The following is a 24,236-nucleotide window of genomic DNA, read 5'->3' on the forward strand; positions in this document are numbered from 1 at the left end:
TTGCAATTCTTTCTTTCTTTTTTTGTCTTTCTTTCTTTATTTTCTTTGGGTATGCCAAGATTGCCGAACTCCCCCCACCCCTTTTTTTTTCCCTTTCTTTCTTCCCTACGTCGTTTCTTAAGATCCCACCGCCGTGACTGTGTCATCAGGATCTCTCTCTCTCTCTCTCTCTACGCAGTGGATTTTCTCTACCTGCCGTGTTATCTTGGCAAACCGTACGAAATTGCCGAGTCCGTCTATCCTTTCCCGTCTATCCTTTTTTTTTTCTTTCTTCCCTCCCCTCTTGGTACGCAGTTCTGTGCGGAAGCTCTGTGCGGAAACTCTGTGCGGTAAGCTCTCTACTTTCATTTGTTACTAAGCCACACAACTATTTTTTTTTGTTCTTCCCCCTCCAGAATAACCACCGTACAGCTAGTACTACCCACATATCATTTCTTAAATACATTTATTATAATCCCGGATAACAAGTTTCGCGTATTAAATCTCCGTATTGCCAAACTTTCGTTGGTCTTTTCGTAAATCTAAGCACTCTCAGCACAAACGCAAAATCTGTTCTCTACTCTTTTCTTCACTGCGCAAAATCTGTTCACCACTCCTATTTTTTTGTTTCTTTGTTTCTTAGCCTTTTTTTTTTTGCGCCAACTTCCAATTTCCGTGGAATGACAATAACAAAAAACCCTTCTATAATTCCACTACTTGCAACTCTCTCCACTAAAACATACGTACAGGCTTTAAAATTTCATGGGTCCTTCTATAATATAACCCAAAAAAAGATTAATTCAATATATTGAAGTATTAGAAGATGAAAATAAAATTTTATTACTTGTATCGAAACTAGTAATTACTAAACACTAACATTTACTAACAGTAATATAATAGCAACAATAATATAACAACAATCATACTATAATATAATAACATACAATATAACAGTAATAACAATATAACAATAACGATAACGATATAAGAATATTTCTTGGGACTTGGCATTTTTTTTTGATAAACCATAAAGAAATCTAAAGGATTAAATAAAAAAATTAGATTCTACATGTCCTTTTTCAAGAAGTTGAGGCGGACGGAAGATGAAGTGCCGCGAGGGAAGAAGAAGGATATTGGGAAACTGGGCAGTGTGGTGCGGCTGTTGGATGTTAATGTGGTGGAGAGACATATGGTGTATAGACCTGGGGATGTGCTGACTGGAGACGTGGTGCTAGAGCTCAAGAAGAACGTGAGTAACATTAGGATACGGCTGGCGTTTCTAGGTGAGGTGAAGTCGAAATACGGGAACACCAAGTCTAAACGGGCAGAGTATTTCATAGAGAGGAGTACCGTATTGCACGGCCCAGCCGAGACGCAGGGCCATACCCGAGGCCATACACAAGGTGAGATACAAGGCGAGTCACAAGGACATAGCCCAATGCCCATTAACTATGAGGATCTACTGGAGAAAGGTATAGAGCTGAATGGGCTTACAAAAGGTATACATAGGTTTCCGTTCAGAATAAGAGTACCCCACAGTAAACGGATGTGCTCCTCCATCAAATTCGAAAGAGGCTCGATTGCGTATTACTTAAAGGCTTACTTTGAGTCCCTCATAGATGTCACGAAACCGCTTGCGAAGAAAGCGTTCAAAGTTAATATTATGATGCCTATAGACGTCGCGAAACTCCCGTCACCTGTACCTAAAAGCGTTGTACTAGTATCCAATTCCAAACGACATCTGGCACCGTCCGCAATGGTAGGAAAACACAAGACACATGCTTTAGCCTTGAACGAATCAGTGAGTAATAATAGCAGCAACCTGCATATTGCAAACAAAACTATAGTAGACCCGGTAGAAACCATTCAGGAAGACGGAGATATTGGTGACTTTGCATTTAACCATAGGTCAGTCCTTGGTAGCCAGGACAGTTCAACAGAAAACGGCTCGATCAGCAGAAATGAACCACGGCATTCTATTACATCTATTTCATCATCTTCTAATTCATTATTATTCAAAGAGAAACGACAGTCCACTATCTCATCTACCTCATCAACGTCAAACGCAAATGTTATTCAGAATCATGAACAAGATAGTGATGTACCCGCGACATCAGTCAATATTACCGTTAATCTCTCCAATACAGGATACTTCGGCGGAGAATATATTCCAGTTTTGATAAATATAAAACATTACCGAGAATATTATCATCCTACCGGTATTATTACCACTTTAGTAAGGATATGTCACGTAGGCACTGGCAAAAAAGACGAACCGAAGGAAACATTTAGAAAAGACATTTGCCAATCAATCTCGCCTTTATTCATCGATTCAGAGACTTTAGAGGAAAAAGTGTTGACATACTTGAAAGTGCCAGTGGATGCAATCTCAACAATGACCGGCCTTAATAGGTACTTCTCCTTCCAGTACTACGTTGAGGTGGTAGTTAATCTGTCAAAAAAATTAGATATATATTCTCACGGAGAAAAACCTATTTCTGAGATTACCGAATCGCAAAAGGTTAAAAAGACTGTACTGTTTCCGGATTCAAACACACCATCACTCTCTCGTAAAAACTCTGAAATGTCCACTATAGTCGATGAACCGTTAAGTAAATCAGGTAAATTTACTGGACTAGACATACCCTTTGATGGTTTACAAGAGAAGATGAAAGGTGTACTTAACACAAAAGCATTTTTCGGTTTGGATAACATGAATGACATTAATGTAGTCGAAAGGGCTATTATATTCGATGATATGGTCGATGTTGAACGATTAAAAAAAATGAGAAACGTGGTCGGGCTATCAATTGAGACCATTATTGGCACCCAGAGATCTTCTTCTGCAAATAAAATATCGAAATCATCAGTAACTGAGGTTGAAGATCAAATGAGCATAAATAATACCGTTAGCATAGGTCAATCAGTTGAAGTTCGCTCTACCGGGGCTCAATATACTGATTTTGATGAGAACCACACAAATAACTTTAATAACCCAGGACCGGTTTTAAACGAGACTACCGAATTCAATGACGCTGATATTAATGAATTAATAGCACCCTCTAATGATTATGAATCGTACCAGCCTGTACCGGAATATACACCAAATCCTGATATGCATTCTGATGAAGACAAACAAGAAATGGAGCAACGTAGATTGCAAGCGCTCGAAAGTGAACCGCCATTAATGTAGTATTAGCAGGTACTTTTCAAAAGTAAGCAAATAAATTGTAACCCAGTATCCTGATTGTATTATAGGAAATAATAAAAATAATAATAGTTTGAAGGTAACATTCCAAAATCTAACTTGATATTAATGTTATGTTCCTTCTATTAACTTGTTAACCTGTAAATTTCCAAAAGTATGAACAACAACATGTTCCAAATAACGAAATAAAATGTATTAAAATCAAACAGCCATGATCTTTTCCAGAATACCAATAAGCATCCTAACATATTAAAAATTAGTCACTTCATTTTAATGTCACTCGCAAATATAAATAACATATACGGCATTGTATATAGCAATAATAATAACAATAATAATAATAATAATAATAATAGAAAAAATGCATTACTTTTTTGTTTTTATATCTCTTTATTGACTAATAAACTTCATAACTACTTAATTGATTTAATTATTATCTCAATTCCAGGAAATCGGTCAAATTTTTGTAACTATTTATAATTATCATTGTCAAAGAGCACCAAACTCGCCTCTGAGTGCCTTTTGCTTCAAATCCCATATGATCATCTTCTCGTCATAAGGCAAAACTGCGATTTCACTATCATTCAGCTGCAAGACTTGTCTCAGAAGTTCTATCTGTTTGGCTCGTACCTGTGGATCGACATCGCTATTTAGAGTGTTCCCATCACTATTAGAGTTGTTTTTGCTTTCTAGAGATGCAAGTTGTGTCAATTCATCGACTTTACTGATACCTGTAGTCAATAAGAGTTCAGCTATCACAAAGGATAACTGTGGGCATTCCTGCAGTAGCAACACAGCGTCCTCTGGGTTTGCCCTAGTCCAATTTTGGAACAATTTAAGTAGTTGCTTCTGTTCTGCGGGTGACTTCTTCGCCAGCTCACTACTTATCATCATCGCTGGAGTTGTCATATTGATATTCACATCCACACCTTGAGGAAGTTGCGGAAACCGAGCACTTATACTATCAGTTGGACCGCCATCACCAAACTCCTCATACGCGCTATTGCTCACAGCAACTCCTTGCTCTGAAATGTCGCTGTTCGAGGAGTACCCGCACTTCAGCAGTCTTGACCCTAGCTGGTACCCATTCAGGTTTCTCACCGCGGAGGCGCTAGACTCCAGGTCCCGGAACTGAACAAAGGCATACCCCTTCGACTTCCCGGTTTGCGGGTCAAACATCATCTTCAGACTCACTACAGGCCCCACATTGCTGCACAAATCCAATATCTGCTCCTCCGTCTGGTCATATGGAATAGACCCAACATACACTACCCGCGATGGCGGGTTGTTCTGTACCTGCGCATTTCCTCTATTCATTATGCCGTTGTCTCTACCTTCTTCCAACTGTTGCCGCGATCCGCTACCAAATTCTGTCAATGTCAAGTTAGCCTTCCTGTCCTTTATCGAAATTCGGATTGGGTCCCTTCAAATAAGCCAATTTCTATAAAAAATTGGCAATTCGCCTTTTTAAAGCAAAAAAAAATTTTAATAAAAAAAGACTATATAAGAATACTTTTAATCGGAACAAGGCCTTGAGAAGACCAATCGCTGAGCTGAACAAGGACAATTGCCGAGTTGAACAAGGATAAACTTGTATCTGTTTGGTTAAGTCAATAAAAAAGAGGAAAAGATGGATGCTAAGGACGTTGTAGTGCATGTTAAGAATCTGGAGAAGTCGAAGGGGAACGATGAGGCTGTTTTGGAAATACTGAGGATCCTTGAGAAGGAGGTCGTTCCTACTGAGAAGTTGCTGAGGGAGACAAAAGTGGGTGTTGAGGTGAATAAGTTCAAGAAGTCTGGAAACGGTGAGATTGTGAAGTTGGCGAAGCGGATGATTAGTTCGTGGAAGGATGCTATCAACAAGACGAAGAAGGCGCGGACTCAGCACAGTGGCGATGGCGCCGCTGGCCATTCATCTCAAAGTGGGTCGACCGCTGGTGCTACATCTCAGGAACCTCGCAAGACTGATAAATTTGTTAGCACTAAAGTGAGAAACACGAAGAACGACGGTGTGGATCCCAATGTGCACAACAACAAGCTCAGAGACCAAGTGATAAGAGCGCTGTATGACGCCCTGGCCAAGGACAGTGAGCACCCACCGAAGTCTATTCTGCAGACGTGTATATCTGTCGAAAATGAGATGAATAAGTTAAACGATAGTACAACGAAGGAGAAGGAATACAAGGATAAGTACCGTGTTATCTATTCCAATATCATCTCAAGGAATAACCCAGACCTGAAAGTCAAGATTGCAAATGGAGACCTGTCGCCAGAGCAATTGGTGAACAGTGATCCAAAGGACTTGGCTCCTGAACATTTGAAAAGAAAGATGGAGGAGATTAAGAAACAGAACTTGTTCAATGCCCAAGGTGCCACAATTGAGAGGTCCGTAACTGATAGATTTACATGTGGTAAATGTAAAGAAAAGAAGGTCTCCTACTACCAATTGCAAACCAGGTCTGCGGATGAACCTCTTACAACTTTCTGTACTTGTGAAGCTTGTGGTAACAGATGGAAGTTCTCTTAAAGGAAATTAAGAGATAAATGAATAAAAAAAAAGTTGTATTATTAATGTCTCATCTTTTGCAAAATACAGTTTGTTATTTTTCTTAGTTTGATACCATCAAAAAACATTTAAGGATATATAAGAGTCCCACGCAAGACTTATATCAAAATATTTGTCATACATTTAAGCCCTATAGTCATACCACAAGAATAAAAAGAAATACCGAAATAGCGAGATAAAAGCTAATATCAAGGATTTCATAATCAAATCAATTATATATATATAGACTCGATTTAATTAACTTACATAAGTGAACTGGATCATTTGACATTAGTGTTAGGTATTTGCCCACGAGAATGAAGCGTGCTCCTTACAACTTCTCAAATTGTGCCTATAAGATGTTTGACACATTAGCAAAGACTATTACTTTAACATTTTGGAAGTTCGTTCTTTCATCAAACAGTTTTTAGATACAATATCATAGATATATTATTCAAGTTATGCTACGTTCAAGTATGTTGAGAACCCTACTACCAAGGGTAAGTGTTAGGATTTCTCCAGTTATTCAAAGAAGGAGTCCTGTTAGATTCTATGCTCAGTCCTGGGATAACAAAGTTAATAATGACAAGATAGATGCACATATCAAGGTTCAACAACTGATGGATCGTATACATTCAAACCCAGAAGTTATGCAAAAGCTGGAAAAAGTTAGTCAAATAATGATCGAGAAGAAATTGGTAAATAACGACAACCATGATGCCAACGGTGAACGTAGCTTTAAGCCCATGCAAATGATTAAAATTCTGATGGACAAGGATTTGAGACTCGCTATGAATGAGTTTAAGGGCTCACTGGATAAGGCTGGTATTCAATTAGGACCGGACCAACTGGGACCTCTGATGACAGTACTAGGTATTGAAAAGGAAAAGAAATCTGAGTAATAATATTGTGTTTTCACATCAGTTCCCAATAGCATTGTAACTAGTCAAATATTTAAATATTCCGCCCAATTTGTTCTAAGTAACTTATAGTTAATCATTATTAAAAAAATAAAAATAAAAAATAAATTAGAAATAAAACAAAATACTCGACTTTGTCCTCATTAATTAGGAAATATTAGTTACATATATGCAGGAAATTAGGATTATATAACAAAACATTAACAGGAAAAGGTTATAGATGAAACTTCATTAAAAAATCAGTCATGGTTATATTTATGCTTCTAACCAGCCTAAGAATTCAGGAGTGAAGTAAGAGATGATCAATCTTGCTCCAGCTCTTAAGAAACCCTCATGAGACTCAAATGCAATACTCTTTAGGTCAACTATACCCTTTTCTGCTGCAGCGTGTAACATAGCGTATTCACCAGAAACGTGGTATGCGCAAATAGGTAAGTCTTTGCATATCTCGCTGGCATCACGCATAATGTCTAGATAAAAAGTGGAAGGCTTAACAATGATACCATCAGCCCCTTCATTCATATCCCTGGTCAAGGCCCTTCTTGCGAGTCCACGACCCGCTTGTGGCAGCTGATAACACTTACGGTCACCGTTTCCAGGACTTGAACATGCAGCGTCTCTGAATGGGCCGTATAAGTTACCACTGAACTTGGCGGCGTAGGATAGGACAAAAGTCTTGTGAGCCAAACCGGCATCTATCAAACCCTTTTTGATGTCTCTGATTCTACCATCAATCATATCACTTGGGGCAACACAATGGGCGCCGGCCTTGGCATAGTTAACTGCTACTGCTGCAATTCTCGACACACTTCTTTCACGGTTGATGGTTCCATCATCGTACAATACACCACAATGACCGTGGGAAGTATATTCACACAAACAGACATCACAGATAATGTACAGGTCTGGGAACTCTCTTCTCAACAGCTTGATAGCCTGGATGACAGGGCCCTGTGGATCATCTGCCGCAGTACCGACAGGGTCCTTTGTACCTTCCTTCAACGGAACACCAAATAGAATGACAGACTTCAAGCCCTTCTCAATCAATGGCTTCAGGTACTCAGCGAGCTTGTTCACACCGAATCTCTTGATATTAGGAAGAGACTCAATAGCTGTACAGTCATCTGCATTATCAGAAATGAACAATGGGAAAATCAACATGTTCTTCTTCAATTGACGCTCGCTTTGCCACTCTCTCAACAATGGGTGGTTGTATCCACCGGCAAGAACCGACGATATCTCAGTTGGCTCAGTATTTAGGAATTCAGCAGTATGCATATTTCGTTAACGTTTAAGATATTTTGAAGCTCTATACTCTATACTTGGATCGAACCTATCCAATTCTATAAGAAAAAACAGTCCTCAATATATAATTGACAGTCTAAGATGCTACAGGATTAGAATGGGTCCAGGCACTGACTGCCAAAACTCGCCGTTACGTAAAGTCCAAGGCATGACATGACGTATGGTATACAGCTAAGGTGATTTGATTGTTCGTCAGTTTTTCACTTCGCTCTGCAAAGTGGCTTCTCTATACGAAGCCCCGGAAAAATTGAATTTCAGCAACAATGGGCCAATTAAAATTCAGATAATTAAATTAATATTACTTTATAGTTTTAGTTTAGTTATGTTTTATGAGTATATACATATAGTTATATGTGTATTTTTGACTACCAGTTGATTTACGGACCAGGGACCATGACTATGACTAAAATGTCAAATGTGTGCTATACGATGTTGAGACAATGGGCCAAACCATAATAGCAACAAGAACGAAGAATAAAAAATAATAATAAAAAAAGATGCAGATAATTATATATGATATGTTATATTCTTAAATAGTGACTTGTTCACATCTTGCCAGTCTGTAAATATTTGTGCCGGGGTTTCGTAGAAGGAGGAAGTGTGGGTTTTTGTTTGTGAAATATTCACTGTCCACAAAGCCCGTGCATGTTCCCATACCTTTACCGAGGTTGAAAGATCCCGATGTAGCAAAACCGATAAGGTCGTAAGCCTCAGGTTTTGGTGGGTTCTGATTATGCAACTTCTTACCATTTGCGAGGTACTCACCATTGGCCACGGAAATCCAGTAATCTATATGGCTGTCCGGAATCTTGTAAATTCTAGCATTGTCCTTTGGTCTACCCTTTTCAACGCAAATACACGAAACCGGCGTAACATTCAACTGCGTCGAAGAAATTTCAGTAACGGTGTTTATCGTTGAAGTGCAAATGGTAGCTTTTCTACTATTGCATAGTTTCACGGGTATCTTTGTGTCTTCTTGCAGTTTATCCTCAGTAAGATCTTTGTAAAGTTCAAGTAAGTCATTTATATTTCCCACCATTCTATTCCTCTGATCATCAAATTGACCAGTTTTAGCGGGATCTATTAATTTAATCTGACCTGAATCCTTGGTGAGATATCTCATACCGTTTCTGAGAATTTGCAACAACTTCCAATCGGCACAAAATGGATCACCAATCTCACCTTGAAATGCAGGCAAAGTGGTACTATGAACGTCTTTTATTTTCTCGTAGTTCACTCTTTTCCCGATTGGCTTCTTCTTCCAGTGTGAATAGGAAGACTCCCTTTTATATATTTTGCTTTCTAGATAACCAGTTTCAGTAAAAGGATAGTCATCTGGATAATAGAATTGGCCATGCTCGTATTGTAGTTGTTGAACTTGCCTTAACCCAATGTGATAAACTCGAGGAATCTTATTAAGTTGATACCAAAATGGTAACAGCCAAAACCAAGGTAGAACTACTAGCCAGTCGTTCACTTTCTGTCTCTTAATTACTAGAAGTGGTATTTCTGGGTCCTTTTCTTTATGAAACTTCAGGACTCGACTACTTCCACTGTATTTATCATTTTTTTCAAGCTCATATCTTCTTCTTTTAGCAATCATTTTTAATGTATGTTGGTTATTGTAAGATTCTGTTCTATCCTTGGACTCAGTTAACCTATCTATAATACCTTTGAGTTCAGCCTGAGGAGGACTATTTTGGATCTCAATGATACTGTCAACTAAAGTTTTGGAATTTGTTACGGTATTGGGCAAATGCGGAGTTGTAAGATATCGAGGATCAAGAGCTTTGAAACCAAAGATGGTACTCTTTGGTAGCATCGAATAATCTGATAGTTTAGCTATACCTAGTAACTGTCTATAAGATTGCGAGGCTTCTGTACTTCTAAAAATCGAAAGCAGAGAGGATAATGCTGCTGCACCACGTATGGTAAAACTAGATAAAGCAAAACGACCATCGAGAATATCGAGGCCTTCTGTTTTAGTCTTACATAGTATATCAAAAACTCTGCCATAAAGAGCTGGGTGTAACCGAATAAGTATTTTGCTGTCATTAATCCACAGAAGTTCCATAGGTCCCATAATAGTTTCTGTTTCCTCAGGATGATATAACTTTCCCTCAAACCAAGAAATTTTCCTTTTATATTTTTTCTTGTTGGCCTTATTCTTTGTCAGCTTTCCAACAAGGTTATCTAAACACTGTTTGTCAGAGCCTTCTTTTGTTGTCACAAACATAGTTCCATAAAAACTCGTATCCATACATAAAGCACCATCTGATGCAGCTGTCTCACTACCCAGTCTGTGTGTCATTTTAAAACATTTCTGTGTTGGAGCCCAAGCAATTTGATATCCCCATCTTTTCATCATGTGTGACCGCTTTGCATTCCATACGTGTGTAGGTAACCACGCAAATAGTTTCTGCCTTTTTAGATATTTGATCTTAGTCTTCGGCAATGGTGCCAGTTCATTAACAGCGACTATATCATGGCTTCCCATCGAGTTGTTCAACCTATTAATCTTTCGTCTTGAAGAATGCGTCTTGATGGCTTTTTTGAGTGTCTTAATCTTATTTCTTATTCTTGTGTTCTTTAGAGTGACCGCTTTTGGGAGTGTCAGCTGCAGAGCAGTTGACCTTGTCGCCAGTCTCAAAAGTTTCACCGCCATACGCATCTTATAGAGCTGTCTGTTAGTCAGCCCATGGTTTCTGTATTTTGATTTAGGAGGCTCATCGCCTTTTTTAACGTCCGCAACGTTACTCTTCCGCATTTCTCTAAGGGCTCTGTTCCTCATCCTTCTCGGTATATGTTTTACATTATGAGAAGCAGTTCTCCTTCTCAATTTCCTGGGCAATGCTTGGAACACCCTGGTAGACCCCGAATTCTTCGAACTCTTCATTGCCATCTGTAAACTGGTGATCTCATATTTTCTGGAGTGAATAAACTCACCTACTTTTAACATCCCACCCGCATCAGACAGGTCGCTGTGTTTGTCCTGCTTGATAGCCTCAGTCCTGATCTGCCTGGCATCCCGGACCTTCTGTCTCTTAAACAACTGATTATCATTCAATTGTTTTTTACCAGACATTTTTTGTTGATGCTGCTTTATTAGGTTTTTATGGTATAATTATTTTTAATGTTGATACAGTTAAAGAACATGAATAAATGGGTAATTTAATTGACTAAATTAATACATGCTCATCGCATCTCATCGCATCTAAGAGACAAATTCCAAAATAAAAAAAAAAAAAAAAAGAAGGAAAAAAATCACATGACCCAAGAAGAAAGATCCCATTGTACGTTTAAAGCACATGATCACATGTAATTATATACTAAATACGTGAATAACTCGTATAACAATACAAATTTTAAATTAAAAGAAAAAATATATCACGTGAACACGGCTGAAACTGGAAGTTTTCCAAAATTGCGTCTCTTATCTAGTAGTTGCCGTCCCCGGTTTATAATGAGACTAAAAGTTTTCAACAAGATTGTACATTTATTACCCATCTTTCATGAGATATTATTGATGTCATTTTTTTTTTGGTCATCACATGCTACTTTCATCTTTGGGCCCTTGTTGCTTTTCTATTGGTTGACTTCTCCTGTCGAGGGATTTGTGGGATGTTGACCCATTGTTGGACTACGGGTTCTACTACGCTAAAAATTTCTTTTTCCCTCCTGTTTTATGGATTTGCGCAGGTATATTCTCTATTTAGCAAGTTTTATTGATATTATATTAATTAATTAATTAATTAATTAAATTTAACATCTTGAATTCAATGGTGGGGCAAAAAAAAACAACAACCAACAACGGAGGCAGAGGGAGAAAGAGAACTGAGTAGACGCAAGTCCTTAGATGATCACACTACAATGCAGACTATTTTCTTTCCCAGAGAAACAAAAAAAATGAACTAAAAATGTGGACTCAGTAACTTCTTTATAGGGTGTTTAATACCCTATTTTCTTTCTTTGATACTTATATAATTTAACTTCTTCATATTGAGTAAAAAATTTTTTTCTTATCTCTTGTAATTCAATTATAATACTATTTATATTTATATTCCTTTATTTAATTATTGCTTCAATTGAAATCAAGAAAGACATATTCTTCTGTAACAAGACTAAAGAACGTATAGACTAATAGTAAAGTAACAATACTATTATATTCACAATAACAAAAAAAAAAAAATCAAATAAAAATGGTTAACATTGTTTTAGGTTCTCAATGGGGTGATGAAGGTAAAGGTAAGCTTGTTGACTTGCTGGTGAGTCATTATGATGTTGTGGCTCGTTGTGCTGGTGGTAACAATGCTGGCCATACGATTGTGGTGGACGGTGTGAAATACGACTTCCACATGTTGCCATCTGGTTTGGTTAACCCAAACTGTAAGAACCTGTTAGGTAACGGTGTCGTTGTCCATGTTCCATCCTTCTTCAAGGAATTGGAGACTTTGGAGTCAAAGGGGTTGAAGGATGCTAGGGGACGTTTGTTTATCTCTTCTAGAGCCCATCTAGTTTTTGATTTCCACCAAAGAACAGATAAGTTGAGGGAGTTAGAGCTTGCTGGTCACTCTACCGATGGTAAGAACATTGGTACCACCGGTAAGGGTATTGGTCCAACTTACTCCACCAAGGCTTCCAGATCTGGTATCAGAGTACATCATTTGGTGAACGAGAACCCAGGAGCCTGGGAAATCTTCGAGACCAAGTACAGAAGACTTCTGGAAACCAGAAAACTGCGTTACGGTGACTTCGATTACGACGCCGAGGAAGAATTGAAGCGTTTCAAACAATACAAGGAAGATTTGAAGCCTTTCGTGGTTGACTCCGTTGAATTCCTACATAAAGCTGTTGAAGAAAACCAAAAAATCCTAGTTGAAGGTGCTAATGCCTTAATGTTGGATATTGACTTTGGTACCTACCCATACGTTACCTCTTCTAGCACTGGTATCGGTGGTGTTGTTACCGGCCTAGGTATCCCACCAAGAACCATTGACAATGTGTACGGTGTTGTAAAGGCTTATACCACAAGAGTCGGTGAAGGTCCTTTCCCAACAGAACAATTGAATGCCGAGGGTGAAAAATTGCAAGATATTGGTGCCGAATTTGGTGTCACCACAGGTCGTAAGCGTCGTTGTGGTTGGTTAGATTTAGTTGTGCTTAAGTACTCGACATTGATCAACGGCTACACTAGTCTGAATATCACCAAGCTTGATGTTCTAGATACTTTCAAGGAAATCCCAGTCGGTGTTTCTTACAAGTACAATGGTAAGACTTTGAACTCCTTCCCAGAGGATTTGATGACCCTAGGTAACGTTGAAGTAGAGTATGTCACTCTTCCAGGTTGGAATGAGGACATCACTAAGATAAAGAAGTATGAGGACCTTCCAGAAAATGCTAAGAAGTACCTAAAATTCATCGAAGACTTCCTAAAGGTTCCTGTCGAATGGGTTGGTACCGGTCCAGCAAGAGACAGCATGTTACACAAAGACATTTAAATTCATGTTTTTATGTATAGAAATCTGCATGTTATGAAAAAAGCATTTTTCCTTTATATATATATATATATATTGATATATTAGAACAATATATTTCTGTTTAGACGTACTATTAATTTCATGGCTCTTTAATATTAGATATTTAATTCATGTCCACTTTATAGGTTATCCAAAGGGATAGAAATAGAAATATTTCACTTACTAGTGGAAAAAAATAAAGGAATAAACATTATGTTAAAGTGCTAACTTAAATGAAAATGATTTACATGGTGCTTAATACGTAAATAATAGAAAATAAAACATGCCGTACGACTGGAATAAGAATATTTACGACGTTCATAATAAATTTGCAGTTATTTTAGTCCAAGTTCAACTTCTAGTAAAATGTGTCACATTTATACGGCAACTTTTTCATAAAGACAGTATTCATTATATTCAGAGTGATGAACTTTATTCCAAACTTTTGGTAGATGCTTCTGGAGTGTATGATCAACGAATTTGGGAATGTAGAATGTTCTTCCTAGAATTTTTGACTTTTCAGAATTTATAAATTTTGAACACTCTACTTTATTCCAAGAGATTTGTTCTTTAGTTTCAGGGTTGAAAGCATCTTCATTATCAACACTTTCTAGAACTACATCAACGAAATAGTCACAATCTTCTAAAGGCCATAGTTTCGACTCATCAAATAGATTTTGGTTATTCATACCTTCTGGAATACTTCTTATCTTGGTGAATATCGATTCATCTTCTAAGAAGTCGCCTGGTAATAAGCCATCAAATGCAGACTTAGTGAATTTCAATCTATGCGAATCAGGTAGGTAAAATGAATTTGGGAAATGATACCATTCACGCCCTGTACATACATTAATACGGTCATCGGAGTTCGTTTCTCTGTCGAATAAAGTAGAGTATACATCCATTGGAGCTGTGTAGTTGTTAACAAGCGCATAAATACGGGACGTAGCCTGCAAAATTACAAGGGAAATTATTGAGAATTTTACTAGTTTGGCTAGGGGAAGGTGTTTCTTCCAGAACTTAAGGATCTTATAAGAGGATATGGCAGCACTCAATGAGATATATGCGTATATTGGATAAAGGAATCTTTCTTCTTTATGAGGTTGAGCGGCAAAAATAGTAAACCATGTGATCATTGAACCCCAGAGTGGCCATAGCCTCCAGTGCGTAATACCTATTATTGCAAAGAACAATGTTGGAAATGGGAAATTCAAAATCAGGTTTTGGATATAGTATGAGAAAGGTTCCGTACCAAAAATGTTAGGACCTGCGCTCTCGTCTGCATTTAGGACATTGTAGAAGAAAATATTCCAGGCAACAGGTGCGAATTTACCGTATAGCAACGAATCAATACCGATAACAATGGTGGAAATCAGACAGAAAATGAGAGAGCAGTCAAAGACAGTTCTAACAGTTGAAATCAGTCTGTGATTAATTAGGTAATGGAAACATAGAGGTAAATTCAATATTAAAACAAAAGGCCAGCCTAGAATACCAGCTATGAAATTAAAGGAAACACTTCCGATGAAATTACTAGTGGATCCTGTAGATAAGTATTTCAAAGCATAGTTAATGGAACCCAATTGTAATATCATAGCACCTGCAGAAGGTAGCAACTCAACAGAAGCATGGAACCAGCCTGGATTAAATATTTGGTATAACAACCACAGATTAGCTATTTCAAGCGTCATTGTGCTTGTAATCTCTTTGAACACTTTCCACTCAAGTACTAAACTGAGTAGACCCAGGGAAGCTCTAACAACATAGAAATTCCAGTTGGCCTGGATTTCAGCAAATGCCTTGATAGGATATAATACACCGTAGAATGGAAGCAAAAATGCCCATGATCTGATAGAGTATTCTGGGGAGTACTCCCAAGTTTGCTTACCAAACCCACGGAGCAGCAAGTTTAGCGGTTCCCAGTAGTTGAAAGTCTCATCACAGTCAGAGATCAGTGAGTAAACCGGTTGCACGTACAACCTCGATGCCACAAGAAGCAGCACCAAAACAAAGGTGTAAACTTTACAGTTCATTTAGAATGAAAGGAAAGCAGAATCTGGCGTGTCAGTGTATAAAGTATTCCTTAGATAAGAATTATGAATAGATTAATGATCTCTAAAACTGAAAGCCCTTGAACAATAACCTCTATGTTGCATGTTTATAAATTTGGATGTTCTCGTGTTTCCCCTTCAACTAAGCGATTTTTCATGCTGTCAATTTGCAACAAGAACAATGGGTTAAGACTAAGAGTTACATAAGCAAAAGTTACCATTGTTGTCAGAACTACTTTTGAAAACATGTATTTTATGAGGATAAGCTGTATCATGTAATAAATTCATGTCCTATTTAAATAGTCAATCTAATACTGAGAATTTTAGCCTTAATCGACGTAGTGTATTGAATATCTCTTCTTGACCTGACGGCTGTTGTTGTATAGTTGGTAACTTAAGGAAGCTTTCATGTTGAACAGCTATATAAAGTGAATGACTTTATGCCAAATGGTCCTACACATACTTACACATTACAAACATCTACAATATTCCCATTTGTTGATACTGGCATGAAATATATTGTAAAAAGAGAATCACCACCATATAATCAGTTAATCTATAAACCAACTTACGTTGGAAAATACTATTCTTAACGTATCTCTTTATAGCATGTTCGTCTTCTGTTCCATGAATCCCTTATAAGCCCACTTTCTTTTAAGAGCCCAAAAGGCGATGAGCTATGAACAATGGGTGTTATATCTTTAGCTCACTTTAATGGTAAGATAGGAAGAGTGGCCTGTACATATCTTAGATAGGTATATTATTGAAACTTTCTATATACATAACTACGTTGAAAGGTAAGTAAAGATGAGTGGCAACTCTAAAGGTACTGAACAACTTATATCGTGTCCAGTATGTAATGAGAAAATTCAGTTCTCACTGATTAATAGTCATCTCGATGGGTGTACATCAGGATCTGCCACTAGTTCAGGCTCTGGTGGCCAACAGAAGACTATAACGAGTATTTTAGGGTCGAGAAGTCTAAATAAGAAGAGGAATATATCACAAGAAGAAGTTATTGATCTAGATAATGAGAAAGATGAGATAACACCGAAAAAGCCAGAGGAGAAAAAGCAGAAGGTAACTAATACAGTGGTTGATCCATCCAAAAATGCTGACTATGAGTTCAGATGGCTACAGAAGATTGGACATCTTCCGCTTAGTGAGAAGTTACGTCCAAAGGAGATCAGGGACTATGTTGGACAGCAACACATTTTATCTCAGGAGAATGGTGTTTTGAACAAATATGTCCAAGAAGGGATAGTACCGTCGATGATATTATGGGGTCCCCCCGGTGTTGGTAAGACATCTCTTGCGAGACTTTTAACCAAGACAGCCTCTGTACATGGAAGCAGGTACAGTATGATAGAGACAAGCGCAACAAAAGCAAATACTCAGGAACTCCGTTCTATATTTGAAAAGGGACGGAAGGAATACCAATTAACAAAGAGAAGGATTGTTTTATTTATTGACGAAATTCACAGATTTAATAAAGTACAACAGGATCTGCTACTCCCTCATGTGGAAAATGGTGATATCGTGTTAATAGGCGCTACTACTGAAAATCCGAGCTTCCAACTGAATAATGCTTTGATCAGTAGATGTCATGTGTTTGTTTTAGAGAAATTATCCCAGACAGAAATTATTATAATTCTTTCTCGCGGGGTTGCATTACTTAATAAGTGTAGAAAAATCCTTTGGAATGTCCAAAATCCTCTTAAGCTTCCCCGTAATGTACTGGAATATATATATGACCTCTCTGTTGGAGATGCGAGGAGATCACTTAACTTACTGGAAATGATAGAAGTCTCCAGCAGAGCGATTGATGAGGAAATAACGATCGAGAAGCTCAAAGAGATTATCAAGAACAATAATTCTCAAGGTCTTAACACATATTATGATCCTAAGGGTGATAACCACTATGATACGATCTCTGCTTTCCACAAGGCCGTTAGAGGAAGCGACGAGAACGCATCGCTGTATTATCTAGGCAGAATGCTCCAAGGTGGTGAGGATCCGTTATACATCGCCAGAAGAATGATTAGAATCGCTAGTGAGGATATAGGAATCCGTGATAATAGTCTTCTTCCACTTGCGGTTGCAGCCCATGACACAGTAATGAAGCTAGGTCTTCCTGAGGCAGACATGGCTTTGGTTCAATGTTGTGTATCGTTAGCACGCGCCCCCAAATCGGTGGAGATATATCGTGGATGGAAGAAACTGAAAGGTATGCTAGCTGAAAACAAGTACAATTTGGCGAGCAGCGAGATACCGATGCACATTAGAAATGCACCTACGAGGTTAATGGAGGAGCTGGGTTATCACAAAGGCTATAAATACAATCCTGGCTATAAGGATGGTCTAGTCAAACAAGAATATTTCCCACAAGAGGTCCTCGAGAAATGTGAAGATAAGGATGACCTAGTGTTCCTAGATGGACAACACCTAGGTGACAAAATCGATCCCGAACTAGAAGAAAATTTCGAGAACGAGAACAGTAACCCATTAGAACCAAATATAGATAAGAAACACGATACATAAAGGCTAGACTGAAATAATGCACATATATTAAAATCGTACTGATTTACGATTTATTTAGTCTTTCTCTAATTTCTTTATATTTTTACAATACGTCATTTAAACGGGCTGAGAAAAACCCTGCACAGACGTACTTCATAAGATAATATGTGAATCTCATGATTTACACTTCTGCTACGATGATTTCTGTGGTTACCACCAACTTTCTAAATATACGAACAATTTTCTATTTTTTTGCGCACAGACAATGGCGTACAAAACGCTGTTTTTCTAACTAATTTTGTGGAAATTTTAAAAAGGAACCGGATTTTAAAGTATTGCCGATCATTTCTCGAAGGGGATGTAGCTATTATATAAAGTCAATTAATATTTGTGTTATTTTTAATTATGGTCATAACTGATATTTTTTATATTATTGTACTGGTATTATTTTTTTTTTTTTTGTTTTTTAATATTGGTAACTAATATATATATATTTTCTTTTTCATCTTTGGTTGTTTCATTTAATAGTTCTTTTTTTTTTTCATTGATTTCAAAAGGACCGTAGTATTTCTATTATATTTTTTTTTTACAAGAGAAACCCATTTTTCAGGGTTTCTTCGTTTCTATTGCTTAAGTGTTCCATTTGTATGCTTTGAAAAAAAAAATTCTTGATTAAAAATACTGTCGAGCCCAACTACATATATTTTTCTTCATAAAACTCAAAGGCAATAATTTTCATGATATAATACAACTCTGTAGAGATAGATAAGACTTAGAGTAAGTTAGCGAAAGAATTGTCTTTTGTTTTATTATTAAATTTTGTTTTTAATTTGTGAAAAAAAGGACTTCTAAACTGTTCTTATTTTGTAATTACATTGAATCTATTTTTCTCCTTACAATTCGGATTTGTAGTAGTCTGAGAGTTCTTTTCTCGCAAGTTTGAACTCTATCCTGGCTTGTGCGAGTGCCCTCTTGATTAACAGTAGGTATTTAGTATCATCTGCTGGAATCGGTTGATCGTCTAAGGGTTCTGACTTGTCTTGGCTCTCAACACTAACTTTGTCTGGGAGATTCTTCAGAATCTCGGTTCTTTTTGGAAACTCATCCTCTGCTTTACGACCCAGGTTCTGAATCCTCTCACAGGCCCATGCAATACGTTGTAGACCCAAAGCAGCTGAAGAGCCCTTCAGGAAATGACCCAAGTTATCCAACTCCTTCAAGTTATCGACATTATCCAGTAGATCATCCATCTCCTTGAACGTCGTCGTAGCTTGATCAATATACTGTATAATTAAACCCTTCGAGAATCCGGGATCATCCTCATCCATAGATACAATCTCGTTCAATATAGTCCAATCTATAATATCTGCAGGCACAGTCATGATTTGTTTCGTTTCCTCCTGTGATTACCCTTGCTTTTTTTTTGTCTTTATATCTTGATCTCACTTGATATGTAATAACTTGATAGTTCAACTTTTACCTTCGGAAATATATAATTGTAATATTTCCCTATACAGATCAATTTACTCGAGATTATTTACACCAAACTATTACCCCTTCCCAAATAATCAAGACGAACAAAGAAAACGAAGAAAATTAAAAATTAAAAAAAAAAAATAATATTAAAATTTTTTAAAAATTCCCAAAGTTGGCAAATCACCCGAAAAAGATAGAAAAATTCATATCTTAAAAAAAGGATCCCCACAAATAAATAAAGATTGAGACTATATCAGAAAGGGAAACAACATAGAATACTGAAAGAGAGAGAGAGAGAAAAGAGAGAGAGAGAGAGAGATAGATAGATATTAGCTCAGTAAAAATATTGATAACGAGCTCAATAAACTATTACCTAACTTTAATTTATTCAGTATTTTTCTGATGATTGCTAAGCGTATTGCAGTCTTAACGCTAGGATTTGTACTCAGTATATTTTTAATAACTGTTATGACACTTGATGTTGGCCATGGGTATAGAGGTCTTACCACGGAGGCCCTAGAGGGCATTCTGAAGCCGCGTGTTGCTCGAACGATGGTGGAGCAAGGGAATGAGAAGCAATATCTGTTTATAGGGGATGTTCACGGGATGTATGACAAGTTGATGGATTTGTTGAATAAAGTATCCTTTGAGAGCAGCGATATGGAGGTTATTTTTGTCGGAGATTTCATCACCAAAGGTCCTGATAATGTTAAGGTCGTTGAATGGATGATGGAGCACCGTGACAAAGTCCAGTTTGTGCTGGGAAATAACGAGTTTTCTGTGATTATGTGTGCTCTAAACCCCGAAGTATTGCAGGAGAACTCTGCTGGTACAGATATCTATAAGGTAAAGCAGTCACATTTGGAAGTAGCACAGTCACTAAGCGGCGCTCAAGTGGAGTACATAGCACAGGAAGGTACCATCGTTCTCGAGGTAGATTTGGAGAAGACTCAACAGAGACTGATCGCTGTACATGCTGGTATACTTCCTATGGACTATGACTTCAGCACACACCATCTGAATCTGAAGTCTACCATCTTCTCGTTAACAAACATGAAGTACGTGAACAGTTACGACAACATGGACACCAGCCGTGAGAAGAAAGGCAACCACTGGCAACGGTGGTACAAGTTCTGGGACGCCGAAATGGAGGCACATGAAGAAGAGCACGTCACTGTCATATACGGTCATGACGCCAAGAAGGGACTCAACATCAGAAAGTACACGAAGGGTCTAGACTCCGCTGCTGTCAAGGGCGGTAAGCTGTCAGCACTCCTGTATACATACGACTCTTCTCAAAACCTCTACAAAGAACAACTAGTCCAAGTTTAAGAGACACTTGGCTTTAATTTTGCTGTTTAACCTTATTAAGGAAAAAATAATTCTTTTACATAATCGGTGTTAATAATATTCAAGAGCGTGTTCCCCTCATCTGTGAACAAAACTCTATTTTCTTACATATATTAGAATATAGGATCTATTTGATATAAAATTACGGCGGCGGCTACCAGAAACCCAAATAGACCTTCCCGCCGATCATCTAACAATATTGGTTGTGGTGTTTGTTTACGGAGTAACCACGTGAAATTCACGTATAACACTATGTTGTCGTACAACATTACATACCTTAATATCATAGATAACGGCTCTGCCATATAATTTATTACGTATATAGGTATACCCATCGCGGTGTTTTACAGCGGTGTTTTTTTCTGTTTTTTTTTAATTTTTAGGCGTTGCGCTGTGCGGGTGTCTCTGAGTGGTAGTGGTTTTTCTCTAAGAAAAAGGCGTGTACGTTACTGTGATTTGTTTATGAAATGAATTTTTTTTATTTGTTTTTTCTGTTTTTTTAGAGATTTTTGTTATTATCCAAGATTTTGGGTTATATATATATTTTTTGGCATATGTGGTCATTAAAGATAAACACCACAACACCCCGTTCTAATTATATTGCATGGAGGTAAGGGGAGAAAGAAAGAGGTTAGTTAATAGGAAATATTTATAAGTATCTAATTCCAGGATAAATTAAAAATAAACTGAAGTTTAGTACTTCTCAAAAAAACAAACAAGAAAACGTTGCAACTTGACCATTGGAAAATAGTATTATACTTCTATTGAAGCACACCAAGAAAACCGAAAAAGAAAGAAAGACTAAAAATAGATTTAATCACAAAAAAAAAAGTAGAACAAATAAACAGATAAAAGTAAAAGATATAAAAATAATATAACAAAAAAAGATGGCTACAAATGAGGACGACTATGATACTGCTCCCAATGAGTTTGTTGATGCGTTAGAGACTAATATCATTGAGTCTGGGAACTCACTCGGTGTGGAGATGACTCCTCTGCCAACAACGGTTACTGAGGATATGGAACATAAAAGTGATGAAATGGGAGAACAAGACCATGGCCATGTACCACAGAACCAAAACCAAGACCAAGGCCAAGGCCAAGACCAACAAAATATTGTTGTAAGTCAAGAGCAACAAGAACATGGAGACGGAGACGGAAATGAACTACAAGGTCAAAATCAAGGAGAGCAAATGATTCACAATGAGGAGAATAATAAAGGTATATTTGCTGGAATGAGGTTCTATTTAAATAGGGACTCCAATGCTCATGACTCGCAGATTATCGTGGAACAATTGAAGAATCTGATACTTTTGAATGGTGGTGATGTGGTGAATGAGTTACCGGACAAGAACTCCGAGGAAGCCAAGAGTGTCATTGTGGTTTCTCCTTATAACAATACAGAATTGAAGACCGTTACATCTACTTTCATCAGGGCATGTGTTCATAATAATACACTATTAGACATGTCCAACTACCTGGTCCCATATGATAGTTTTCAAGCAGTCCTTGACAACGCAATAGTCAAGAACCAGGCATCAGTAACCTCTACCCCTAGTGCTTCTAGTCAGAGCAATGGAGAACAGATCGGTGAGCCGGTAAATGAGATAATGAATGAAACAAATGGCACTAAGCGAGATGTACCCACGAAGAAAGTCTTTGGAGGTACTGGTGTCAGCAAAACCTCATTTACCGAGGAAGAAGATGAATTTATCTTGGATGTTGTTAGGAAAAACCCTATGAGACGTACTACACACACACTCTTTGATGAAATCTCTCATTATGTGCCTAATCATACAGGTAATTCCATCAGACACAGATACAGGGTTCATTTATCGAAAAGGTTAGATTTTGTCTACCAAGTAGATCAATATGGGAAACTAGTTAGAGATGCGAATGGAAATTTGATTAAAACAAAAGTTCTTCCCCCTTCGATAAAAAAGAAATTTACTGCAGACGAGGACTACGAGTTAGCGATTTCTATCAAAAAACAATTCTATAAAGACATATATCAAATCGACCCAGATACCGGTGAGTCGTTAATTTCCCCAGATGACCCACCTTCAAGGGTTGCCAAGAGAAATTTGATGATGGATCCTAACATCAAGAGAGGCTCTGAACCAAACTTTGAGCAATACAAAGTCGGTACTAGGAGAGGTCCAATTGCCAGAGAGTTTTTCAAACATTTTACAGAAACACACCCTACTCACACCGATAGTGCCTGGAGAGATAGATTTAGAAAATTCTTACTTGAATACGGTGTAGACAAATATATCGAATACTATGAAAGAGAGAAAGCTAACAATAATGAACCAGAAGCAATGAAAAACCTTACGATCAGAGGTAATAAGAGAGATCTGCCTGTACCTGGCAACTTTAACCATAACAGTAAGAGACCAAGAAGTGAGATAACAATGCCTTCAGGGCCTTCTACTATTAATGCTCCACAAAAAATCCACGGAGTCACAGCAGATATACCGGATAATGATTTATTAGACGAAGATACTATGAAATTCATTTCTTCCTTAAAGAATGATCTATCCAAGATTGACAGTAACTTTGGTTTTGACTATACCAATGAAATTGCAGAGGCAATTAGAAATGATTTCTCGGAAGAAGAAGCCATATACGATAACATAGATCCCAACACAATACCGTTTCCTCCACCAATTGCCACCATTGATTTATTCCTTCCCCAATTCTTTAGGATGGCAAGCACACAAGAGTTTATTGAAAAGATCAGAGAGATTATTCAGAGAGATTATGAGCCTTCCCAGGCCGAAGTCCTGATGCAAGATCTCAATGACGAAGCTGGTGTACGAAAATCATTCACTAGTTCTATTCTTGGTTGTTTATCCGGTGATCTTATGGTATTACCAAGATTCTTCTTAAACATGTTTTCCAGGAATGAAAATCCCCCAGTAAACATTCCTGGTATTTGGACTCCAACTGATGATGAAATTCTAAGAAATGGCGATTTACAAGAAATTAACAAATTGATAAAGAGGCAAGGATCTGGACGTGTTGAAATGAGAAAGAAATTTCTTGAAAGAAACCTAATTTAGTGAAAGAAACATGATTTCTTTTTTGTTTAGTTTTTTTTGAGGAAATGTTTTTGTTTCGTGTTCACAATCACACTAATTTTATATTTCAAACTTTATTTCCTCCTTTGAACCAGTATTTTTTTGTTATAAAAGTTGAGGATGTTGTATTATTACTATAGTATATGGGTGATTAATTTCACTGAATATATTACTAAATTACTTATTGTTATATTTTTTTTTTTTTTCTTTGTTTATATATATATTTTTTTGTTTGCACTTGATTTCCAATTACTAAGTAGTTTGCCATAAAATAAAAGTAGCA

General features: G+C 37.4%; 12 protein-coding genes across 12 annotated transcripts; 7 read left to right on the plus strand and 5 right to left on the minus strand.

Moving 5' to 3' along the window:
• Window positions 1-1,048: 1,048 nt before the first annotated feature.
• On the plus strand, window positions 1,049-3,172 carry RIM8 (Rim8p; the record flags this gene model as incomplete). The annotated part of the gene is made up of 1 exon (XM_071051675.1): window positions 1,049-3,172. One exon carries the CDS (start codon window positions 1,049-1,051, stop codon window positions 3,170-3,172), a length of 2,124 nt encoding a protein of 707 aa, XP_070907065.1.
• A 504-nt stretch (window positions 3,173-3,676) lies between these two features.
• RNA15 (Rna15p) lies at window positions 3,677-4,504 on the minus strand (the record flags this gene model as incomplete). Its single annotated transcript, XM_071051676.1, has 1 exon — window positions 3,677-4,504. The coding sequence occupies one exon, from the start codon at window positions 4,502-4,504 to the stop codon at window positions 3,677-3,679; it is 828 nt and encodes a 275-aa protein (XP_070907066.1).
• A 313-nt stretch (window positions 4,505-4,817) lies between these two features.
• DST1 (transcription elongation factor DST1) lies at window positions 4,818-5,714 on the plus strand (the record flags this gene model as incomplete). The annotated part of the gene is made up of 1 exon (XM_071051677.1): window positions 4,818-5,714. The coding sequence occupies one exon, from the start codon at window positions 4,818-4,820 to the stop codon at window positions 5,712-5,714; it is 897 nt and encodes a 298-aa protein (XP_070907067.1).
• Window positions 5,715-6,193: 479 nt separating this feature from the next.
• On the plus strand, window positions 6,194-6,634 carry DPC13 (Dpc13p; the record flags this gene model as incomplete). Its single annotated transcript, XM_071051678.1, has 1 exon — window positions 6,194-6,634. One exon carries the CDS (start codon window positions 6,194-6,196, stop codon window positions 6,632-6,634), a length of 441 nt encoding a protein of 146 aa, XP_070907068.1.
• Window positions 6,635-6,907: 273 nt separating this feature from the next.
• HEM2 (porphobilinogen synthase HEM2) lies at window positions 6,908-7,930 on the minus strand (the record flags this gene model as incomplete). The annotated part of the gene is made up of 1 exon (XM_071051679.1): window positions 6,908-7,930. One exon carries the CDS (start codon window positions 7,928-7,930, stop codon window positions 6,908-6,910), a length of 1,023 nt encoding a protein of 340 aa, XP_070907069.1.
• Window positions 7,931-8,486: 556 nt separating this feature from the next.
• On the minus strand, window positions 8,487-11,042 carry POP1 (ribonuclease P/MRP protein subunit POP1; the record flags this gene model as incomplete). Its single annotated transcript, XM_071051680.1, has 1 exon — window positions 8,487-11,042. One exon carries the CDS (start codon window positions 11,040-11,042, stop codon window positions 8,487-8,489), a length of 2,556 nt encoding a protein of 851 aa, XP_070907070.1.
• Window positions 11,043-12,156: 1,114 nt separating this feature from the next.
• Window positions 12,157-13,455, plus strand: ADE12 (adenylosuccinate synthase; the record flags this gene model as incomplete). Its single annotated transcript, XM_071051681.1, has 1 exon — window positions 12,157-13,455. The coding sequence occupies one exon, from the start codon at window positions 12,157-12,159 to the stop codon at window positions 13,453-13,455; it is 1,299 nt and encodes a 432-aa protein (XP_070907071.1).
• A 395-nt stretch (window positions 13,456-13,850) lies between these two features.
• Window positions 13,851-15,506, minus strand: ALG9 (dolichyl-P-Man:Man(6)GlcNAc(2)-PP-dolichol alpha-1,2-mannosyltransferase; the record flags this gene model as incomplete). Its single annotated transcript, XM_071051682.1, has 1 exon — window positions 13,851-15,506. One exon carries the CDS (start codon window positions 15,504-15,506, stop codon window positions 13,851-13,853), a length of 1,656 nt encoding a protein of 551 aa, XP_070907072.1.
• An 825-nt stretch (window positions 15,507-16,331) lies between these two features.
• On the plus strand, window positions 16,332-18,065 carry MGS1 (ssDNA-dependent ATPase MGS1; the record flags this gene model as incomplete). Its single annotated transcript, XM_071051683.1, has 1 exon — window positions 16,332-18,065. One exon carries the CDS (start codon window positions 16,332-16,334, stop codon window positions 18,063-18,065), a length of 1,734 nt encoding a protein of 577 aa, XP_070907073.1.
• Window positions 18,066-18,937: 872 nt separating this feature from the next.
• YPD1 (Ypd1p) lies at window positions 18,938-19,426 on the minus strand (the record flags this gene model as incomplete). Its single annotated transcript, XM_071051684.1, has 1 exon — window positions 18,938-19,426. The coding sequence occupies one exon, from the start codon at window positions 19,424-19,426 to the stop codon at window positions 18,938-18,940; it is 489 nt and encodes a 162-aa protein (XP_070907074.1).
• A 496-nt stretch (window positions 19,427-19,922) lies between these two features.
• PPN2 (putative serine/threonine-protein phosphatase) lies at window positions 19,923-20,852 on the plus strand (the record flags this gene model as incomplete). Its single annotated transcript, XM_071051685.1, has 1 exon — window positions 19,923-20,852. One exon carries the CDS (start codon window positions 19,923-19,925, stop codon window positions 20,850-20,852), a length of 930 nt encoding a protein of 309 aa, XP_070907075.1.
• A 905-nt stretch (window positions 20,853-21,757) lies between these two features.
• Window positions 21,758-23,935, plus strand: RAP1 (DNA-binding transcription factor RAP1; the record flags this gene model as incomplete). Its single annotated transcript, XM_071051686.1, has 1 exon — window positions 21,758-23,935. One exon carries the CDS (start codon window positions 21,758-21,760, stop codon window positions 23,933-23,935), a length of 2,178 nt encoding a protein of 725 aa, XP_070907076.1.
• Between the last annotated feature and the right edge of the window lie 301 nt (window positions 23,936-24,236).

Source organism: Nakaseomyces bracarensis, assembly GCF_045282275.1.
Source record: "Nakaseomyces bracarensis strain CBM3 chromosome Unknown Scaff7_0, whole genome shotgun sequence".
Taxonomy (NCBI): Eukaryota; Fungi; Ascomycota; class Saccharomycetes; order Saccharomycetales; family Saccharomycetaceae; genus Nakaseomyces; species Nakaseomyces bracarensis.